This window comes from Opisthorchis viverrini, assembly GCF_000715545.1.
Source record: "Opisthorchis viverrini unplaced genomic scaffold opera_v5_72, whole genome shotgun sequence".
In the NCBI taxonomy this organism is placed as follows: domain Eukaryota; kingdom Metazoa; phylum Platyhelminthes; class Trematoda; order Opisthorchiida; family Opisthorchiidae; genus Opisthorchis; species Opisthorchis viverrini.
This window is the reverse complement of record NW_008751728.1, coordinates 739791-757398: the sequence shown is the minus strand read 5'-3', so window position 1 is coordinate 757398 and position 17608 is coordinate 739791. Positions and strand designations below refer to the sequence as shown.

The window sequence follows — 17608 nt, the reverse complement described above, 5'->3', positions numbered from 1 at the left end:
AGAAGCAGTTTATCGCGCACGTGCAGGTGTGGTACAGGCAGACCTAATCAATATTTCAGCGAGGCTTGTCCCAAGTGCGGACGAGAGATCTATTTCGAACCAGCTGCGTAAACGTGTTTTTATTGAGCACTCTATCACCGTACAATGTCCCAATGCATTTTCCCTTTTCCTACCATATGCAAAGTTGACAAGTAGGTGAAGATTGGCCAACGTTAAAAACCCGCAAGCGATCAGTCTGTTAGTTTATTACAACTCCATTTGTGTGATTGTTGTCATTATCGAATTGAGGTAGCTTATTATCCCATGGAAATGTAAATTTTATCTGCACAAGGGACATATTGAAGACGAAATTAAACCCATTATCTTTGCAATTTGCTACCGGGAATACGAATAGACCTAAATTTGGTCTGAATCGCATGATAAGTCTAATGTTTGGCTTTTCGTATCTAGCTAAACTGGCTTTCTACGGTACTTTGCCTAGTTTACCGATTCATTGCTGTCACGCCCTAGAGAGGCATCATGGTTTCGGTGACTGTTTCATTTATGCTCCCGAATTTGTATGTGCGCTGAAAGGGTGTATCAGAAAATGTCTCCCTTTCCCAACTGTGTACGCTTGTAATTTTACGTAAATTCTTCGCTTCTTTCTGGATATTCTGAACGGCTTCAGTTATCAAGTATTCGATTATCTGAGCATTATTTGTTACTCTTGAAAAACAAAAGCATTTAACTCAAGATGGATAAAAATGCTGTTCATCCGTGGCTTGTGCGTGAAAGTTATGTGCAAGTCGCCCGACGTGTGTGAGCGTACATCAGGCTCACTAAATATCATCAACAATATTAAAAACTTGTGAGCCTGGACTTTTCAATTACTGAGTTTGCAAAGTATCCGGTCATATCTAACGTTAACTTTACATAATAATTTCATATCCGTCTGGTGTACCGTCTTTAGATATGGCACTTTAAATTGCCTTTTATCACCCTGAGTTTTACCGCAGCTAGACGCAAGACCAAAACTGCGCAAGGCCATCTGCAGTATACTGCTTCACGGAGGGAAAAGCCGTGATAATATCCGTAAACGAGTGCTCGTCAAAGGAGCCTCGCCACTCAGAACTAATAAGTGAACTTGAAAGGCAACTAGATGTTTGGTGTCGTTTAGGACGACTGGTAGGACGACCAAAGAACGTGGATTTCACTATCGATATAGCAGCGGGGAACCAGTTTGCTTGAGACCATATGTTATAAGTTAAATGCTCCGAATAATAATCGAAGAGAAACGCGTGTTCAGGCAGTTCAACAAGTAAGTGATAGAAAGGTGGTTAAAACCGATTGGCAGGAGTGTATGAATGATATCACTTGTTTTTTTTCCAGTGCACGTTACCTAAGTAATATAGGTTTTTCGGGGTCTGAGTTTTACGGACAGACTTCACTGATGTATTTGAATGCAAAACCTGTTCGTATATATTTCCTATTAGTGGCAAGAATCAGCAGCACCCTTGATTTAGCATAATACTGTTCGAAAACCTATTTGCACCTCTTTGACGAATGATGCTTTTTTCCCTGTGTGAAGATGGTAAACGTTCTACGTTCTATGCAAGTACAAGAAGATTGTGTTTCAGAGACGCATTCAACGCGGTTGTAACTGTATACCTAGTAATGGTATACAAAGTAATGGTTAGTTACTTTGAGGTTAAAAGGCACCTATTATATGCAAAAGTTAAAATTTTGGAAATGTTTACAGGAAAGGAGAACTACTAGGTGGAAATTCAACCGGGATTTTTAGCGTGCTGCAAAACCGTAAACATCAATTAATTTGTAAATCCATCAGTAGCAATATTTAGCTTAAAGATTCAGTGTAATAAAACTTTTATTCGATCATCCCAGAAAAATGTCCTGACCAATGAACTTGCGCCTTATAATCAGTGGTTTTTTATTTCGAAGCCTGTTGATGCAGAATAAAACAGGATGGATAAAGAAACCATGCGGACAAGGCAATCAACCCTCAATGAAGCTAAGCTGGTCTGAAAGGGAACGCACGAATCAAAACCACATCATTCTGGACCAATAAAAAACCGGATTATAATTCCTGACGAATGCGCGTTAACCATAAATCACATCAACAGCGCCTGTTTCACACAGATGGTTCCGAGCTTTTGTAGTCTGTCCTAGTGAGTTCTGTCTTTGAATATATTTTTCGTTTTGTACATTTTGGTCAGTTTGATAGTTACGAGCGTTGTTTATTGGATTTATTTTTTGTTCGCTATGTTAAACAAGACGAATGTAAGTCTTGGTTTTCCACACACCATCTGTATGAGTATACTGAACCCCTGTTTTCGTGCTGTTAAGATCAGTTTAAGCATCTGCACTCGAGTGCCCTAATAGTGACTGAAAAGTCTTCTCGGATGTTGTTTACAACTTAAACCTTGTTACCATCACTACAGTCTCTGAGATTAGATATTATGGTAATTGGTACTTTGTGACTAAAACTGCTGCACAAGCAGGAAATATACAAGGTAAGTCATGATTTTTGTGGAGGTAGGTTTATTTTAATGGTTTTTTTATATATTCAAGGAGCAGCGAAACTGAAGTCTTGCTTGCCTCATTCATGGGACAACGCACGCAATAAATTATTCGTAACATCTCATGATGTGATTGTTTGGTTAGTGGGAGACCTGGGTGTCCAGTGAAAAAAAAATATCTAGCATTCCCTACGGCGATGTAATTTAAGGAAGCATACTGGACTGAAGACACACTCTATCTTGGACGCAAATTCCATTTTTCGTTTCGCCGCGCGCAGCCAAAAACAAGAAGATAATTAGCCCTGCTTACGAATGGGTCGCACACAAAAGAGATCGCGCACCGATTCCTGGACATTGGATAATACTTTTGCTTATCCCACTATGGCAGGCAACTACTAATGTCCGAGTTAACTGGGGGCTGCGTGACCTTGGAAGTCCATACAAAGCCTCTCAATATTTGGGCAGTTTTGAACAACTAGAGTTCAGTAGGGTGCTAGGCTGTTTGAAAAAAAGAGGCCTTGAATGGAGGATGTGCTCACCAAGTGATTAACAATCGGGGGTTCAACCTCAGTTGTGGATTTTGAATTTCACATTATAACTAAACGCTGAGCACTTGTGTTGGAAGGTTGATAAGGTATTCTAAGGACGGTGGGAATATTTGGTTGTCTCCATCCTTGCGCCAAGTTTGAAGGCATAAATGGGCTTCCGCACTTCAAGTGCAGAAGTTCCCAATGGTAAATACCCATCTGTGGTGCAGGGCTCGCATCACCGATTAAGTGCGATGAGATTCTCTTTGTAAGCCGTAAGCAGAGAATGATCACAACCGACCTGCTGCTCAAACCTAGTGGTTTAATATTCATCTGCACACTGGTTAAGCAAACAGATGAGGAGCGCAATGCCATATCTTGAAAAATGGAACATAATTAACTGTACTGCCGATATTACTCTATTACTATTGCTTTCGTCGCATTCCATATTCGACGTATTTTGTTTCATTTATGTTTTCAGCCATTGGAGCAAAAAAAATCAGGGCGCCAAAATGAATTGGGAGATTCTGACCTTGGTAAATGGTAGTAAATCATCTAGCTATTCAACTATCCCTAGTTACTCAATTCTTTGCGACCCTTCCGACACTGCCTCATTAATTTCAGAATTAAACACAAAAGATATATTTTCATCCGCAAAATTGTGTTTGTTGGGACTATACAATGGTTGCTATCCTGTCTGAATGCGAGCAAATGCTCCGAAATTGTAAGCGACTAGACAGCATCCAAGTCAGCAAGCTTCCGGTAGACGACATTTTCATGTTTTTGAATATTCCTTGCCGGTGCATTTTGAACGTTGTCTTTCCGTTCACTGGCAAAATGCATTTTCTGTCTTGAATTAACGCCGCTATTGTTTTAAGTGCGTTCTATTACGACTATGTATTGCCTTCAATTATGTGAGGGTTGGCAAAAAAATTGGAGCTTTTCTACAGGGTGCTTTTTATCTTCAAAATAGTCGATGTCATAGTTTGATCTTGCATGGTGGAGGAGACTCTGCAAACCTTTATCTTATTACACTTGACCTTCACCACATAGAACGCTCCCGGGATAAATTGACGACATCTTGGCTTGAGGTTTGCGTGAATTAATTACAGTCGTCTGCTGAAGTGGACTTATAATTATTGTGTTTTCGTACCACAAATGGATCTGCCTCCGGTTTCTGAATAGAATTAGGACTTGTATCACATTCTCATACATATTCATATGCTGTGCTGATTGAAAACTATCTCTACTGATCAGGAGAGGTGCTACGATTTTCGGGTTAATACCGTGTCCCTTGTCCGTCCGAGGTACTACTGAAATGAAATAAAACTGTCTTATAACGCCAGTTTGTTTGTCTACTTTACCCATAAATTTGAATTTGATCAGCCTAGAGCTGCTACCTTCGATTCCAATTTTTTTATTTCGCATTCAGTACAAGATAGTCTCTACTACAGAGTACAGCCTAGACATTTTTGCAGGCTCCATACTGTTTTGAAGGAAGTCGAAAACGTTTATGTCACACTAGGCGTTTATGTGGCGATAACCCAATACCCTAGTTATGTGGGGTATACCGGTCTTCTGAACTGTGCTTAATTTGAAGCAAAACTTATAATTAACGCACACCAATCAGAGTCAGTGTTTCTGCACAATGAACGTCAACACTTTTGAGGCTTCAAACAACATCTGCGGAAAGTCATTCTATCCGAATTTTATGAGTAGTTGCTCCGTAAACAGTTAAGGAACTAGCTACTCAGATGATTTCATTTGAAATCAACACTTCTTCAGCCCTACAACTACTTCATTTTTGCAGAGTTTGATATCGTGCACGGAGCAAGATAACTGTTTATGTTTGGTAATTATCTAGAACCAAGTAGTTTAGCCATCACAGCCAGAAATTTTCAGTGATAGCTTCCAACACATAACAGAGCTAAAATCGTTCAAATATTGGTTCAGTAATCATATACTGAACTTATACATTGTTGAGTGAAGTCTTATTCTTTCATGCAGATGGAATGCTGCAAAACAGATAAGCAGACCTACTGTGATTCGGTAAGCAGAAAATGCTACGTATTTAGATTGTGGCAAACCAACTCTTGATTTTGTTGTTTGCTTCCCCTTCTTTACAGTCATGTGTCTACATGTTTCTACTGGCCTGCTTTTGTTTAGAGCTCTGTTGAGTGAATTGTGACTTTAGTTAAAGTGCTACATTTCCGTCACAATTTTTAATTGATTAAATTCTAGTTTCCACTTTTAAAACTTTTCATTCGTTTTTTATTTGAACAATCTACTACGTGTGGTGTTCCGGTGCTTTCTCTTGTCCATTGTCCGTGACCCGTTTTTAGGACCGCCCAGTGGCAGTCGGATGTTTTCTCCGCAAATTAGGCCAATTTCGCTAACTTGGTTAACTAATTTTGAGTACAAGCGGGCTTTTTAATTGAACACCAAGTACACCAAGTTCTCGCTTAAGAGCTTTGACTAAACTTAGCCGGTGCAAACGGAACAGTTCGAAGTGACTGATGACCACGTATTTACTACGTGACCCGATATGTATAACAATCATCAGAGCTAGTGATTTCGGAATGTTCACAGTTTAGCTGCTGAGTGGAAAAGGCATGAAACAAATAGATGCCTGTGATTGTGCGTTGACATTGTTGACCATCGAACTGTAAGCAAAGTGCTACGCAGTGATGGGATTTAATGGGATTTTGAGAAATACGGCGCACCGAATCTACTTGAAATGTCCCTAAAATCTACTGGCTTAGTGAGCCTTGTATGAACTGAAATTATTAAACAATAAGATAGTAGGTATGAATTCCACTTTACGAGACACACCACCCTTGATATGTCACACATATTAACACTGGCGTCCCTAGAGGTACCTACACAGGATTCATTCATTTCAAAGCACGGACAGCGTAATCGTTTTAAGAGGAAACGTTTGCTAACTATGGCTTTATGAGCAACTCAGTAGTCTCAAAAGCTCCAAAATCGCGTCTTTCCACTTGTGCAATAAAAGCTTAATACTATTCGGATTTTAATGGGAGATTTCTTGTTCCTGTCAGAAGGCTGTCTGGTTAGGGATTCTTTCTCAGCACATATTTTAGGCTGACAATTCCCTTCATTTTAAAGTGTCATTCATTTACAAGTGAAAAGAATGGACTTGTGACAAACAAACTTATGTACCGTTTTGTGTCATCAGCATTCCATAACGCCCCTACTTCCATTAAAGCATATATGCCTGCTAGTCTATGACAGTGTGTGAAGAGATACTTCGCATGCGGACCTAAAGGCTCGACCTCTTCTTGTTTAGGCCTCGCGAAATCGAGAAATTTACCAATGTGCACTACTGTCCCCACTTATAACTCAGTATTCTAATAAGTTTGTGGGCCCCCTCAAACCATATACGACGAAAGGTCGTAAAAATTAGTTAGTCTCCTATGTAAATTCGATTTGTCAACGGGACTGAAAGAGCGGTATCAGCTTCTTCGGAAGAAAAAACACGACTATCCATCTAAACGATACCTTCCGACAAAATGGTTATATCATCCCAAATAATTTGTCATGCAATATACATTTTCATGTTATATTAGATCTTAGATCTTACAAACTATATATATTAGAGTAATACAACATGGATTTCCTTTGACAGAGCTTCGCAAGAGAACGTGGGTTTTCACGCGTTTCACCCATCTGACAGCACTCGCTTGGTTGCTACCTCACGTTTTGCTGGCCCAGAAAAGACGTGGGTTTGCCACCCATTATCACAAAATTGTCACCGTCGCAGTTGGTTTGCATTAATTTCCGCAAGACTATTCAGTCCTTTACGGATCAAAGTTTGCCAAGATCGTGTGCGTATTTACTTTGATTTGCAAGTTTTCTAATAATATGCCAAGGAGCGATGAAGCATTTCATTAATCCCTGACCAAAAATTAAAACACTATTAAAATCCATCAGGAGGTTTGCCAACGACGAATTGCAATCTACTTAGGGGTTAATTGAGTGAGGCTTGATTTAGTTGAACTGATATGAAGATGATGCTTTGAAACCGTTTGTTGATATCTATTTCTGGGAGAAAATATTGGAAACAGTATTCGTAGGATTTGCTTTCCTCAGTGCAGTCCATAAATGATAGGGAGTTTGACAAACGTTTGTGAAATTTTACTGAATTTCTCATCAAAGGGGATTGATAAAACACGAAGTTTTTTTCATCAACCCCTGCTGAAAAAGCTTACTATTTTGGGCTGAACTTCCCTACGTTTATTCCAGTCGTTTTATGTTTTGACGTTTAATTGCATATGGGCTATCTCTAGCGAACAGAACTTCCTATTGTTTGTGTTTATCAGCCGACCAATGAAATGTGAAAGAAGGATTTACTTCATATAGTATATTCCACATCATAGGCATAAGGTGTTTCGCTTGCCGCAACCAACCTTAGATTCATGATGGCATATAGAAATCTCGGAAAAGAAGTATACTTTGTGCGTAATAATATTGCTGAAATTTCTTCGACAGCGCATGATCGGTTTTGCCCTCCATGGGGTCCATCAGGTAGGCGCTGTCCACGAGTTTCCTTTAAATTTCATTCCAGCTGAACCCAAGTTGCACGAAATTAGCCAAATACACTCCTTCGCAAAAAGATTTGATTTTCTGGGGACCTCACCTGGAACCCAGCTTAATCTCTCGTTTATGATGTTTCTAAGCTGCCGAATGAGCTAAACTAGGCCACCCCATGGTTCACTTGGCACATCATACCTTTTGAGACTTATTACACCATGAATGAGAGGTTCAGCTGCGTTGCGGTTCCCGTCAAAAACAGATTGGTATAAAAATTAAATGCATTTCATCAAGTATAATATAACCTGGCACACAGTCAGAAACGACGTTATGCCTTGAAATTCTAAGGATCATTAATTAAACAAATCGCATAAAGTAAATAAAGAGAGACGATCTGCATGTTTGATGGTCTTCAAATTAGCCAACCGGCTATTCACTTTTGTACGCAGTATGTACCTACACTTTCGTCAGACTGTGACCATTATTGTACTTTGAAATGTTGGCTTGTGTTAAAGCTTATTCTAGAACATACGACCGACACGCGAAAGCGTGCCTTGCCACGCAAAATACATTATTTCACGTCACGTCAGAAGCACATCGCCATTATGCCAAGAACAATAAACACAGAGTTACTACATATTATGTAGGATATTTTTGAAAAGCCGTTTGTAGCATCTTTCCGCACAGCTGAATTTTTCCCATCATACTATCGCAATAATGTGCCATCGGAAAATATGGCACTCTTCCCTGACACTCATTTACATACCGGTTTCAAAAGATACCCGCTTAAATCGCAGCTGAATTGTCCGCCTTTTGTGATATGTTTTATCTGGTAAACATATCGTTAGTTAAAGAAGCTGTATCAGCCGTAAACACTGCATTTGGTTTGTGAGCTGAAATATGGAGATCAACTGAATTCATAAAATGCTCTGCTGCTTTTGCGACAAAACAAATTTACTTGCAAGATATAATGTACAACATTATGACGCTTACATCTGCAATGCCTGGAAGACATTTTTGCAGACGCTGGATATTGCGTCGATGGATACATTAACTGGAATGACTGGATTCACGGATAACGTTCCTTGGCGACTATTTCAGGGCGGCCATTGCAAGCAAGACACTCAAAATTTGCAACAATGAAAAACATTTCAATAAGAGCACACCAAATACAGGCACTTTTATGCATTATTTCAATATACACTCTGTATTTTATGACTGTTGTTTGGAATGGAACACCTATAATCGCTTTCCTTGCGAACAACAAGCATATTTGACATGCGTACGCTTAGAGTGCTTGGCGCCGTATAACCCAGTTGTCCTTATCTAGTTGGTAAATGTTTCAAAAATTTCTTTGAATAGTAGATTATAGTGAAATAAAATTGAATGTCTTTCTTCTGCGGTTTGTTCCGGTTGTCCTAAAAACAAATGTGTGCCCCCGTACCACTGTTTTGATATGTAAAAACCAAAACTATTACAACTACTTGGCGTTCACTGTGGCTCCAGATTTATTCTTTAGTGTTGTGCAGATACATGCAACCTCTGATTCCAGATTTAAGGTATTGATGCGGCACAGTCATTTTGCTTGTGTACGTCGAGTTGTTAAATCAAGATATCAGGAGGTCCTCGCGAAGGCAGGTGGCTCTGAACACTTCTGTATTGAGTGTACACTTAACTGATGCTCGCTGCTAGATGATCCGAGTCTAACTAGTTCAGCCGGCCGTCGCAGTGTACAAAGATTTCAAAATGTGGCTTACGCTTAAGTGCCTAAAATGAAAAGAAGCGATATTTCGTCAGATGCTTTGGCGAAACAAAATCGGCCAAATAGGGCCTAATCCCGTCGGTCACCAACGACAAACATCTTCGATTCCAGAGGGACTACCAAATAGCACTCCATAATGGATCAATTAAAATTAGACTGATGATGGACAACAAATCCATGAGGAACATACATTTTCCATACTGGGAAATATGGAACACAACTACGAGTAGTTGGTTCGAGGCGAAACTGTGTGTTGCGCTGTACTTCCTATAAAAATACCAGTGTGGAGTTGACTTTGTGGAAATTTCCTGAAATTTGTTTAACGAAAACGTCATCGGTGGTTGCCGTTTGCGGAATATACTTGCTTGTCTACTAAGGTGGTGCAACGGGAGACCAAAGTTAATCCCAGCCAAAACTTCTAGCGCGAAACTGGTTGCAAGCGTCAGGGATGTTCTGTAAAATACAACAGATATACTATTTTTCCCGGAATTAAGTATGATGGAAACTTGGGCATTGCATTCAGTTGGGGATGGAGGAAAAGAAGAATAAAAAGGAAACGAGAGACGTTCAGTTGAGGTTCGTTTGAGCTTTTCAATGGTATACAATGATTTTTTCGTTTTTTCTCAATATGTGTTTGCTATTAAAATTACAAAAATTGCTCACCGCCAGGAAAGTAATGACTGGCAAAGACAATGAATTGGATGTCTTTTTTCAAAAGTGATTAATTCTGTGACCGTGTTTGATTTGTATTTACGCATGAAAAGTTTTGCAACTACAACAACACCACCGACGGTTCTGACGTATTTTAATTTCTCTGTTCTGTGACAATCAATAGTCGTTCATTTTGTGAGTTAAGTCTGGATAAAAAGAACAACGCAACGCTTGTTGTACAATGTTTGTTTTTGGATTTGTTTATGCCAGAGAGTTTTATGGCCCAATAATCCACAGTGAATGTGATGATCAACAAAAAAAAACAATCAACGAGTATAGTTTTGCCCGTTTACTTCGGTTTGATAGAGCCACTTACGACACAAGGCCGACATAATCGGAAACCTTCTTCGCACTGTCGGGGCGTCATATTTATTAGGACGAATTTCTGAGGACGGTACGGTATCCAGTCAAAAATTTGGCAATCCTTTAGTTTGCTACTCAGAAGTAAATTTGTGAATATAAGCATGGTGTGGTGGGATGACCATACCGATTGCAGGACATACTTGAGACACCTTATATCACAAACAGCCTAATGATGAGGAGTATCTAAGGAACAAACATAAATCAGCCGTCAATCCTAATTGTATCTCAGACATTGGGGATTTCCAACTCAGTTTATTGCACCTGAGAGACGATTGATGGAAACCTGAAAAAAACCACCATCATAAGTTGATGAAATCTGATGAATAAATGAAAAATAAGTGAAAAGTTAAATATCTTGCTTTGTAAAAAGTAACTTTTATGGCAGCTGAATGTGGTAATGGCGGCACTTGAGAACACTCTTGTATCCTGACCCACTGAAATACGTGCGCCCACGTAAGTACTGACTGTCACATCTCGTTCGCGTGGTTCAAGTGCAGCAAACGGATCAACCTCAGATTTTACTTGTTAGTCCACCATTTACCACAACACACTGTACAACGTTCTGGTGAGGTTGAGTCAGTCAGTAGAACAATTACGTAAATCTGATCTATGGTGAAATGAGAATATAATTCAACAGACTAAAGCAGGCCAAAATCACAACGGAGTATCGGACTTCTTTCATGGCATGTGGACACTTTCGATTAAAATATTGTGTCTTCTCAACTTACACTTAACTATTCGTTACAGAAATAACTGTTCAATGGGGTATTTATTATAAATGTATTGCCATTAAATCAACTAACCTAACAAGAAACCATTTTACCAATCAAAACAGGAGTAACAGGACCCGTTGTTTCACAGACAACCACAGACAAAACAAAATCAGGATCGCAGACTCTGTGTATATGGATTGTTCACAAGTTTGTCGGAAGTTTTGTGTAGTTCAATGGTCATTCTCCCACAGCTGTCCTCAGGGAAAGGAAACACAAGCGTTGGTGTTCCATAAAACCAAATGTCCGAAATCTTTATCATAATTGAAACGATTTAAATATCGCATATATATATATATATATACGTATACACACGGATGTCACTGGTTACTTTATAAGAAAGACATTGTTATGATTAAGGCTTTATACTATGTTTCATTAAATCTTTGGCGACTTGAGTAACTTCGTTTGACTGGAGGTATTCTTGATATTGACAGTGGGCATTATTATATAAATTACCGACTTAATCTCGTATTGAAATCCAAGTAGACAGTAGGTGAATTTTACAACATTTTGTAAATCAATAAACTGGCCGCAGGTTTTAGTAAATATGCTAATTTATTTTCATGTTTTTTTACCTTTATTCATTTGAAAAGTTACCTATCTGGAACAATATTAGTTCAAAGCAGTACATGAATCCCTAGACTAGCTGGGTAAAGCAAATTAATCTGATTTCGTGACTGATCTATTTTTGACAACTAGGACCGAAACTTGGGCAATTCGTAGTGAGAAGGTTAGTGAGGAGATAACTGTGGACTACTAATCATTCCAGTGAGTATGACTTTACAATGAAGGGTAACACACCTTTCAGTCTTCTTGGGGGCAGAAAATCTTCGCGTGGGCTCTAGTTACGTTACACGATTTGTTGTTCCGGGAAATTCCAGAAATCAGGGTCAGTTCTACTTGGATGACTCTATCGATATAACCTACAAACTCCGTTTTCGACCAGCCAAATTCCGGAATATTTTTTTAAGAAGCCGGAAATAGGCGATCAATATTTGCACGTTACATACTACTTATGTGTATGATTACTGTGCAATACCCACACACTAAAGATATTGCGACAGCTCTCTCGAACAGGTAAATATAGAAATGGCATTGTTGGGCATTACCAAACTTGTTCGTTCTTTCCTTCACTCGTGTCATTTAAGTTTTTAAAACCATGAAAATATTTGCCCATAAGTGGTTACCAAATCGTTGGTCAGGTCAGGACCCGCTCATCATGTCATGCCATTGTGATACTATTTAACACAGCTATAAGCCACAAACAACACTTAGTTTATTCAGCTTTATTTTTAACGGATACCGTGCGTGTTTTCCTACAGCACGATTTGTTCTGTATAATTTTGCATCACGTGATCCATTTCGTTCAGGCAACCTTTTATAGTGGAAACAAATTTATTGGAAAAATATTGCTTCCTCTAATTTGTCTCCCGGTTTACACATCATCCAGCTGATAATCACATGTTTTCTATCGTGTGTGTTAATGGCTTCAAAAGTGAAAGTGAGATACAATGTGCACTTGGCAGTGGGTCCCACAGTACCTAACTCTTCGGGTGCACTTAATTCATTTGGCCTGTGCACTCGTTCCTTTGCTTCATGTACTTAATAAATAATGTACAATAACTGGAGCTTACTTGTGTGGTATCCCCTGAAATACTTAAGCACTTTCAATCAAAGCATTAGGACGTCAAGTTTTACCTTCCATCTCTGAATGATTAGTTCGCTATATCAATGCTGGTGATGCAGCCATCTTTTACAATACAGAAGGCATTGAGGAGTCTAAGCTGCTTCTAGTCTCCTGTGTTCACGTCATTCAACACCTTCACAGTTGGTACGTATAATTTGTCTTTATGAGGATAAAGTCACACCAACTTTACTTATTTTAGAATCGAAATGAGGCCGTTTGTCTTGACTACCCCATGAACTAGTATGCTCAACTTATTTCAGTATTATATGGTTTGTTGTGTGTGCGGTGTTTCATTGTTAACGGGAAGAGGGCCTTCACTGCGGAGTTATTCATTAGAAAATGCTAACTGACCATTGGACAGGGATGCAAAACTTTCGTTTGTATCTTATTTACAAAAACTGGACATCTATCTTCTCCTGAACGCGTCTCCTTGAACTTTCCCGGATATCCATTAACTCCAATCATTCCTCGCTCAAATTCAAGAGAACATTACAAAGCAACTCCACAAATTCCGCAACAGATCTCCCCTTTTCAAAAGACGCAAAGCAGAATTCCAAGAAAAACACATATTACTCGTATTTCTCCCCATCAGTAATATCACCGTTACACACCTCCGTCCTTTAGAGGTCGTTCGCATGCCATCGATTTTCATTTACGTCCGTCAGGTCGGCTTCGGCAGCGGGTCTTCGGGTGTATTATGCCACTTACGAAGCTGCGTCCCGTTTACTCTCTTCGATCCCCGACCATCTTGAGTTGTGTATACGTTCCTTCGGCGGTCGGTAACTTCAAACGGCCCTAGCCGTCAATTGCCTAACTTTCGGGACCCCAGTTCACTCCTTCCAGGATTCCGGTGGTCCTTCCACATGACAATTGTCTTATCTTATCGTCATTTAATCAAACAACTTCACCGTGCGTTCTGCGTACGTTGATTTGCCTTCCCATGATGCAGTCCCTTACACTTTATGGACAGTTATCTAGTTATAGAAAGTACATTGTAGGAAAGGTGGAGGTTTGGAAACTTTTGAGTTTGGGCAAACGCGCACAGTGCAATGAAAGGGCAGGATGTCACTCGAACCTGCAAAGTCTCGACTAACGGGTGAGTTCTGCAGACGCAGTAGGACGTCTTATGTGCACATCTGAAGACGGTTATTCACCAACTCTCTGCATCGTTGATCAGCAGCTGATGTCTCTATGTGATCTGTCAAAGGTAGCTTGTTTGAACCCCGTCCATGTGACGTTTATTCCCGTCAAAATGTATCTGCTATGATTCAGGTCAAACAATTTTCTAAACTTCACCTCCCCTAAGTTGGTCCAAAGTTATTGTTCATTCAGTATATGGTCCATTAGGAAGGCCACTTGAGGAGCTTACTAATGGCATCTGAAGGTATTACCAGCTGATACGTTAGGCAGAGTTGTGGTCAATAAAACCTCACCTCACTTGCAGATGTGCAATACGGGAGGCGGTCGTAGTAAATCACTTGATATGGCACTCACAATTCGTGCAAAACTTCGGGTCTATTATGTGTATTTGGGTCCATATTTGCCGTAAATGAATCCTCGGTTCGCATTCTGAATGGATTATTCAATAAACTGAGGTTATTGTACTTAATTTTTTGAAAAAAATATCAGTACATATGTGTCTATCCTTTCGTGTTTTCAAAATGACTGCCAATTCATACTATTTCCGTTCCAGACATATTCTGCTAACTCTGAGCAAAATTGAGAATTGATTTATGTGTGCAATATAACAATGAAGTCGATGAGTTTCAAGGAGAAACGTCCTCAGCCGATTACAATCACTTCTACCGAGGTGCGAGACATGAGTGATAGCCCGGCCGATTCACCCGCCTCACCAACTAGTGGGAGCAACCAGACCACCAAAAGTGAAGAACCTGTGAAAGTGGTTGTGTTGGGGTCGGCCAAAGTTGGTAAAACTTCGATTATTCAACGGTTCCTGTATAATCGCTTCGAATCTAAATACATCCCCACAGTTGAGGATATGCACACAAAGAAACTCATTGCCCGTGATCACATAGTGCGGCTGGTTCTGATCGATACAGCAGGCAGTTTCGATTTCCCGGCCATGATTCGGCTATGCATTGATAAAGCACACGCGTTCATTTTGGTATTTTCCCATGACAACCCAGGTTCTTTGGTTCAGGCGGGAATATTCCTTAATCAAATCAAATCTCAGCGGAAGGATTACGCACCCCTGGTTTCTACAATGCCACATAACATCAGTGAAAAATCGTCTGTTGTCGCCCCCACAAGCGCCAGTCCAATTGGTCCTGGATCACCTCCAATCACTGTAGTTTGCAACAAATCCGACCTACCGTTGTCGTGCTCCCGGATTAGTGAGAGTGTGATAATGGAGTGGCTGCTTACAAATGGTTTGAAACCATCGCAATTTGTTTACGCAAGTGCTAAATCAAATGATTCTATTCAAGCCATATTTAAGTCACTTTGGATTCAAAATGAGACAACAAAGTCAATTCAACTGGAACCATGGGACAATAGTCGCCGATCCAGCATTCACAGTGTTCGTCCACAGACACCAACACTTCCGGCAACAGATTTCTCCGCACTCAGTGGTACAGTGCAACAAGCTGAAGAAAGTGGCGACGGACCAAACAATGCAGAATCTGAAAAGACTCCATTCAAATCACGACCCAACCTTTTCCGTAGCAGCCTGCGATTAGCTCGAAGAACTAGCTCAAAACACAACAAGGCGAAACCTGAGTTTGAGCATGTAGACTGTGTAATTTCCTGACAGCAACTTATTTTGGCGTCCTACGTGATGGGTTGCACATGGTTTATTCACACTATCAGCACATAACTGATATGTCAGAGGACCTTTGAAGATTGAATCGATTCATTTCAGTCATTTTCGCACCTGTTGCAGTATTATTGTTTTTGTCTGTGGAAATTTTTTGTGAACAAACTGTCAACTCAAACATGACCTGATCCAATGACCTTGTGTTATATTGTGCACACAGGATTTTTACAGCCAACCGATAAAATCATCGGGTGTACGAATGTAGCATATCATCAGCTGGGTAAAACACACCACCGTTGGCAAAAAAATCTCTCGGTGCTCGTGTATAATTGCCGGGCTTGTAAAGTATTGACGGGAACAATTTTATCTGGATATTGAGATTGCTGAGTTGAAATAAGACCTGTATTCTTAGTCTACTACGGCGGTGTTGGATTACAACATGCATGAAGACTTAGAAACACTGTCTAGTTATTCCATGCCTAGTAAACTTCATCGGCAGATTTACTTTCACTAGTGTTAAACGAGATTTTTACCTAAAACATTTGATCCATATGTGATGCATACACCCAAACTTCTCGTTATTAAACTGTAGATACGCATACAACCACTGTCACCCAGGTGGCGATGGTCCGAATAATGGCACAGAGATTTGCGATACAGCCTGACTGTTTGCATTGCATTAACTCTATCCCAAGAATTTCTTGCTACCTGGTCGTAGTTGGAAAAATGTTAGTTTATGGTCTTTCGGGCTGGTTCACACTCAGCTCTGAGTCAACCTCAGGATTAATGTCACCCGTCGCTATACCATCGTACTCCAGTTTGCCGTTCGCCGACATTCAACTATAAAACATCCAGTCAAAACCCCAAAATGAAAATTCATTTAAGGCTTAAAGGTGCCCGTCCCGAAAATCCGAACGACAGTACGAAGCAAGTTCTGACTTAGGCAGCAAAATGTATGACCGGTATTAAAAGGGATGCATGTTACGATCTCATGAAAGAACGAGCTATTGGGACTGTACAATGTTAGTAATGTTGCACCTACAAAATACAAGTCGGTGATCCTTCGTACAAAATACGTCTTTCTTTCCTATTCATGGTGCAAGGAAGAAGGTCTTCGCTGCGGAGTTATTTATTCGGAAAGGCTCACTGACCGGTTACAGATCATTGAAAAGGGGAGCAAAAATCTGCATCTTAGTTACAAAAACTGGACACAGATCTTCTCCCGAAAGAGTCTTCCTAGAGATTCATTGCCACCACTCATTCGTCGGTCAAAGCCAAGCAAATGTTACAAAGTGGCCCCACGAATTCAGCAACAGAATTCCATTTTTCAATCGACGCAACGCGAAATTCCACGAACAACACATACTACTCGCGTGCCTCCCTAATCAGTGGTATCACCGTTACACACTTCCAACCCTTGAAGCTCGTTCGAATGCCATCGATTTTCATTTACCTCCGTCACGTCGGCCTCGGCAGCGGTTCTGCTCGGCCGCTCTTCAGGTGTATCATGCCACTTGCGAAGCTGAGTCTCATTCACTACTTTCAATCCCCGAACATCTTGAATGGTATAGACGTTCCCCCGGCGGTCGGTGACGAAAAACGACCCTTGCCATCCACTGCCCAGCTTCCGCGACCCCAGTCCACTCCTTCCAGGATTCTGGTGATCCTTCCACTTGACCTTCGTGCCTTTAAGGAACGTTCGGACCTTTCTACTTGCCGTTTTCTGCCTAGTCCTTTCCTGAACAACGGTCAACTTTTCACGAGCTTTCTTTCTTTCTTCCTCTAGCTCCTCTGGAAACAAGCGTGTTGCCGGTCACAACCCAATTTCCTGATCAACCGGAAGGCGCGGATGTCGACCGTACATTTGCATAAACGGGGACTTGCCTGTGGTTGACTGCGCGGAAGCACGATGAGCCAACAACACCATTGGCAAGTTCAT

General features: G+C 40.5%; 1 protein-coding gene across 1 annotated transcript; it reads left to right on the top strand.

Annotated features, from left to right (window-relative positions):
• Positions 1-2239: 2239 nt before the first annotated feature.
• On the top strand, positions 2240-15663 carry T265_04388 (hypothetical protein; the record flags this gene model as incomplete). Its single annotated transcript, XM_009169127.1, has 2 exons — positions 2240-2277; positions 14587-15663. The coding sequence occupies one exon, from the start codon at positions 14644-14646 to the stop codon at positions 15661-15663; it is 1020 nt and encodes a 339-aa protein (XP_009167391.1).
• Positions 15664-17608: the final 1945 nt, after the last annotated feature.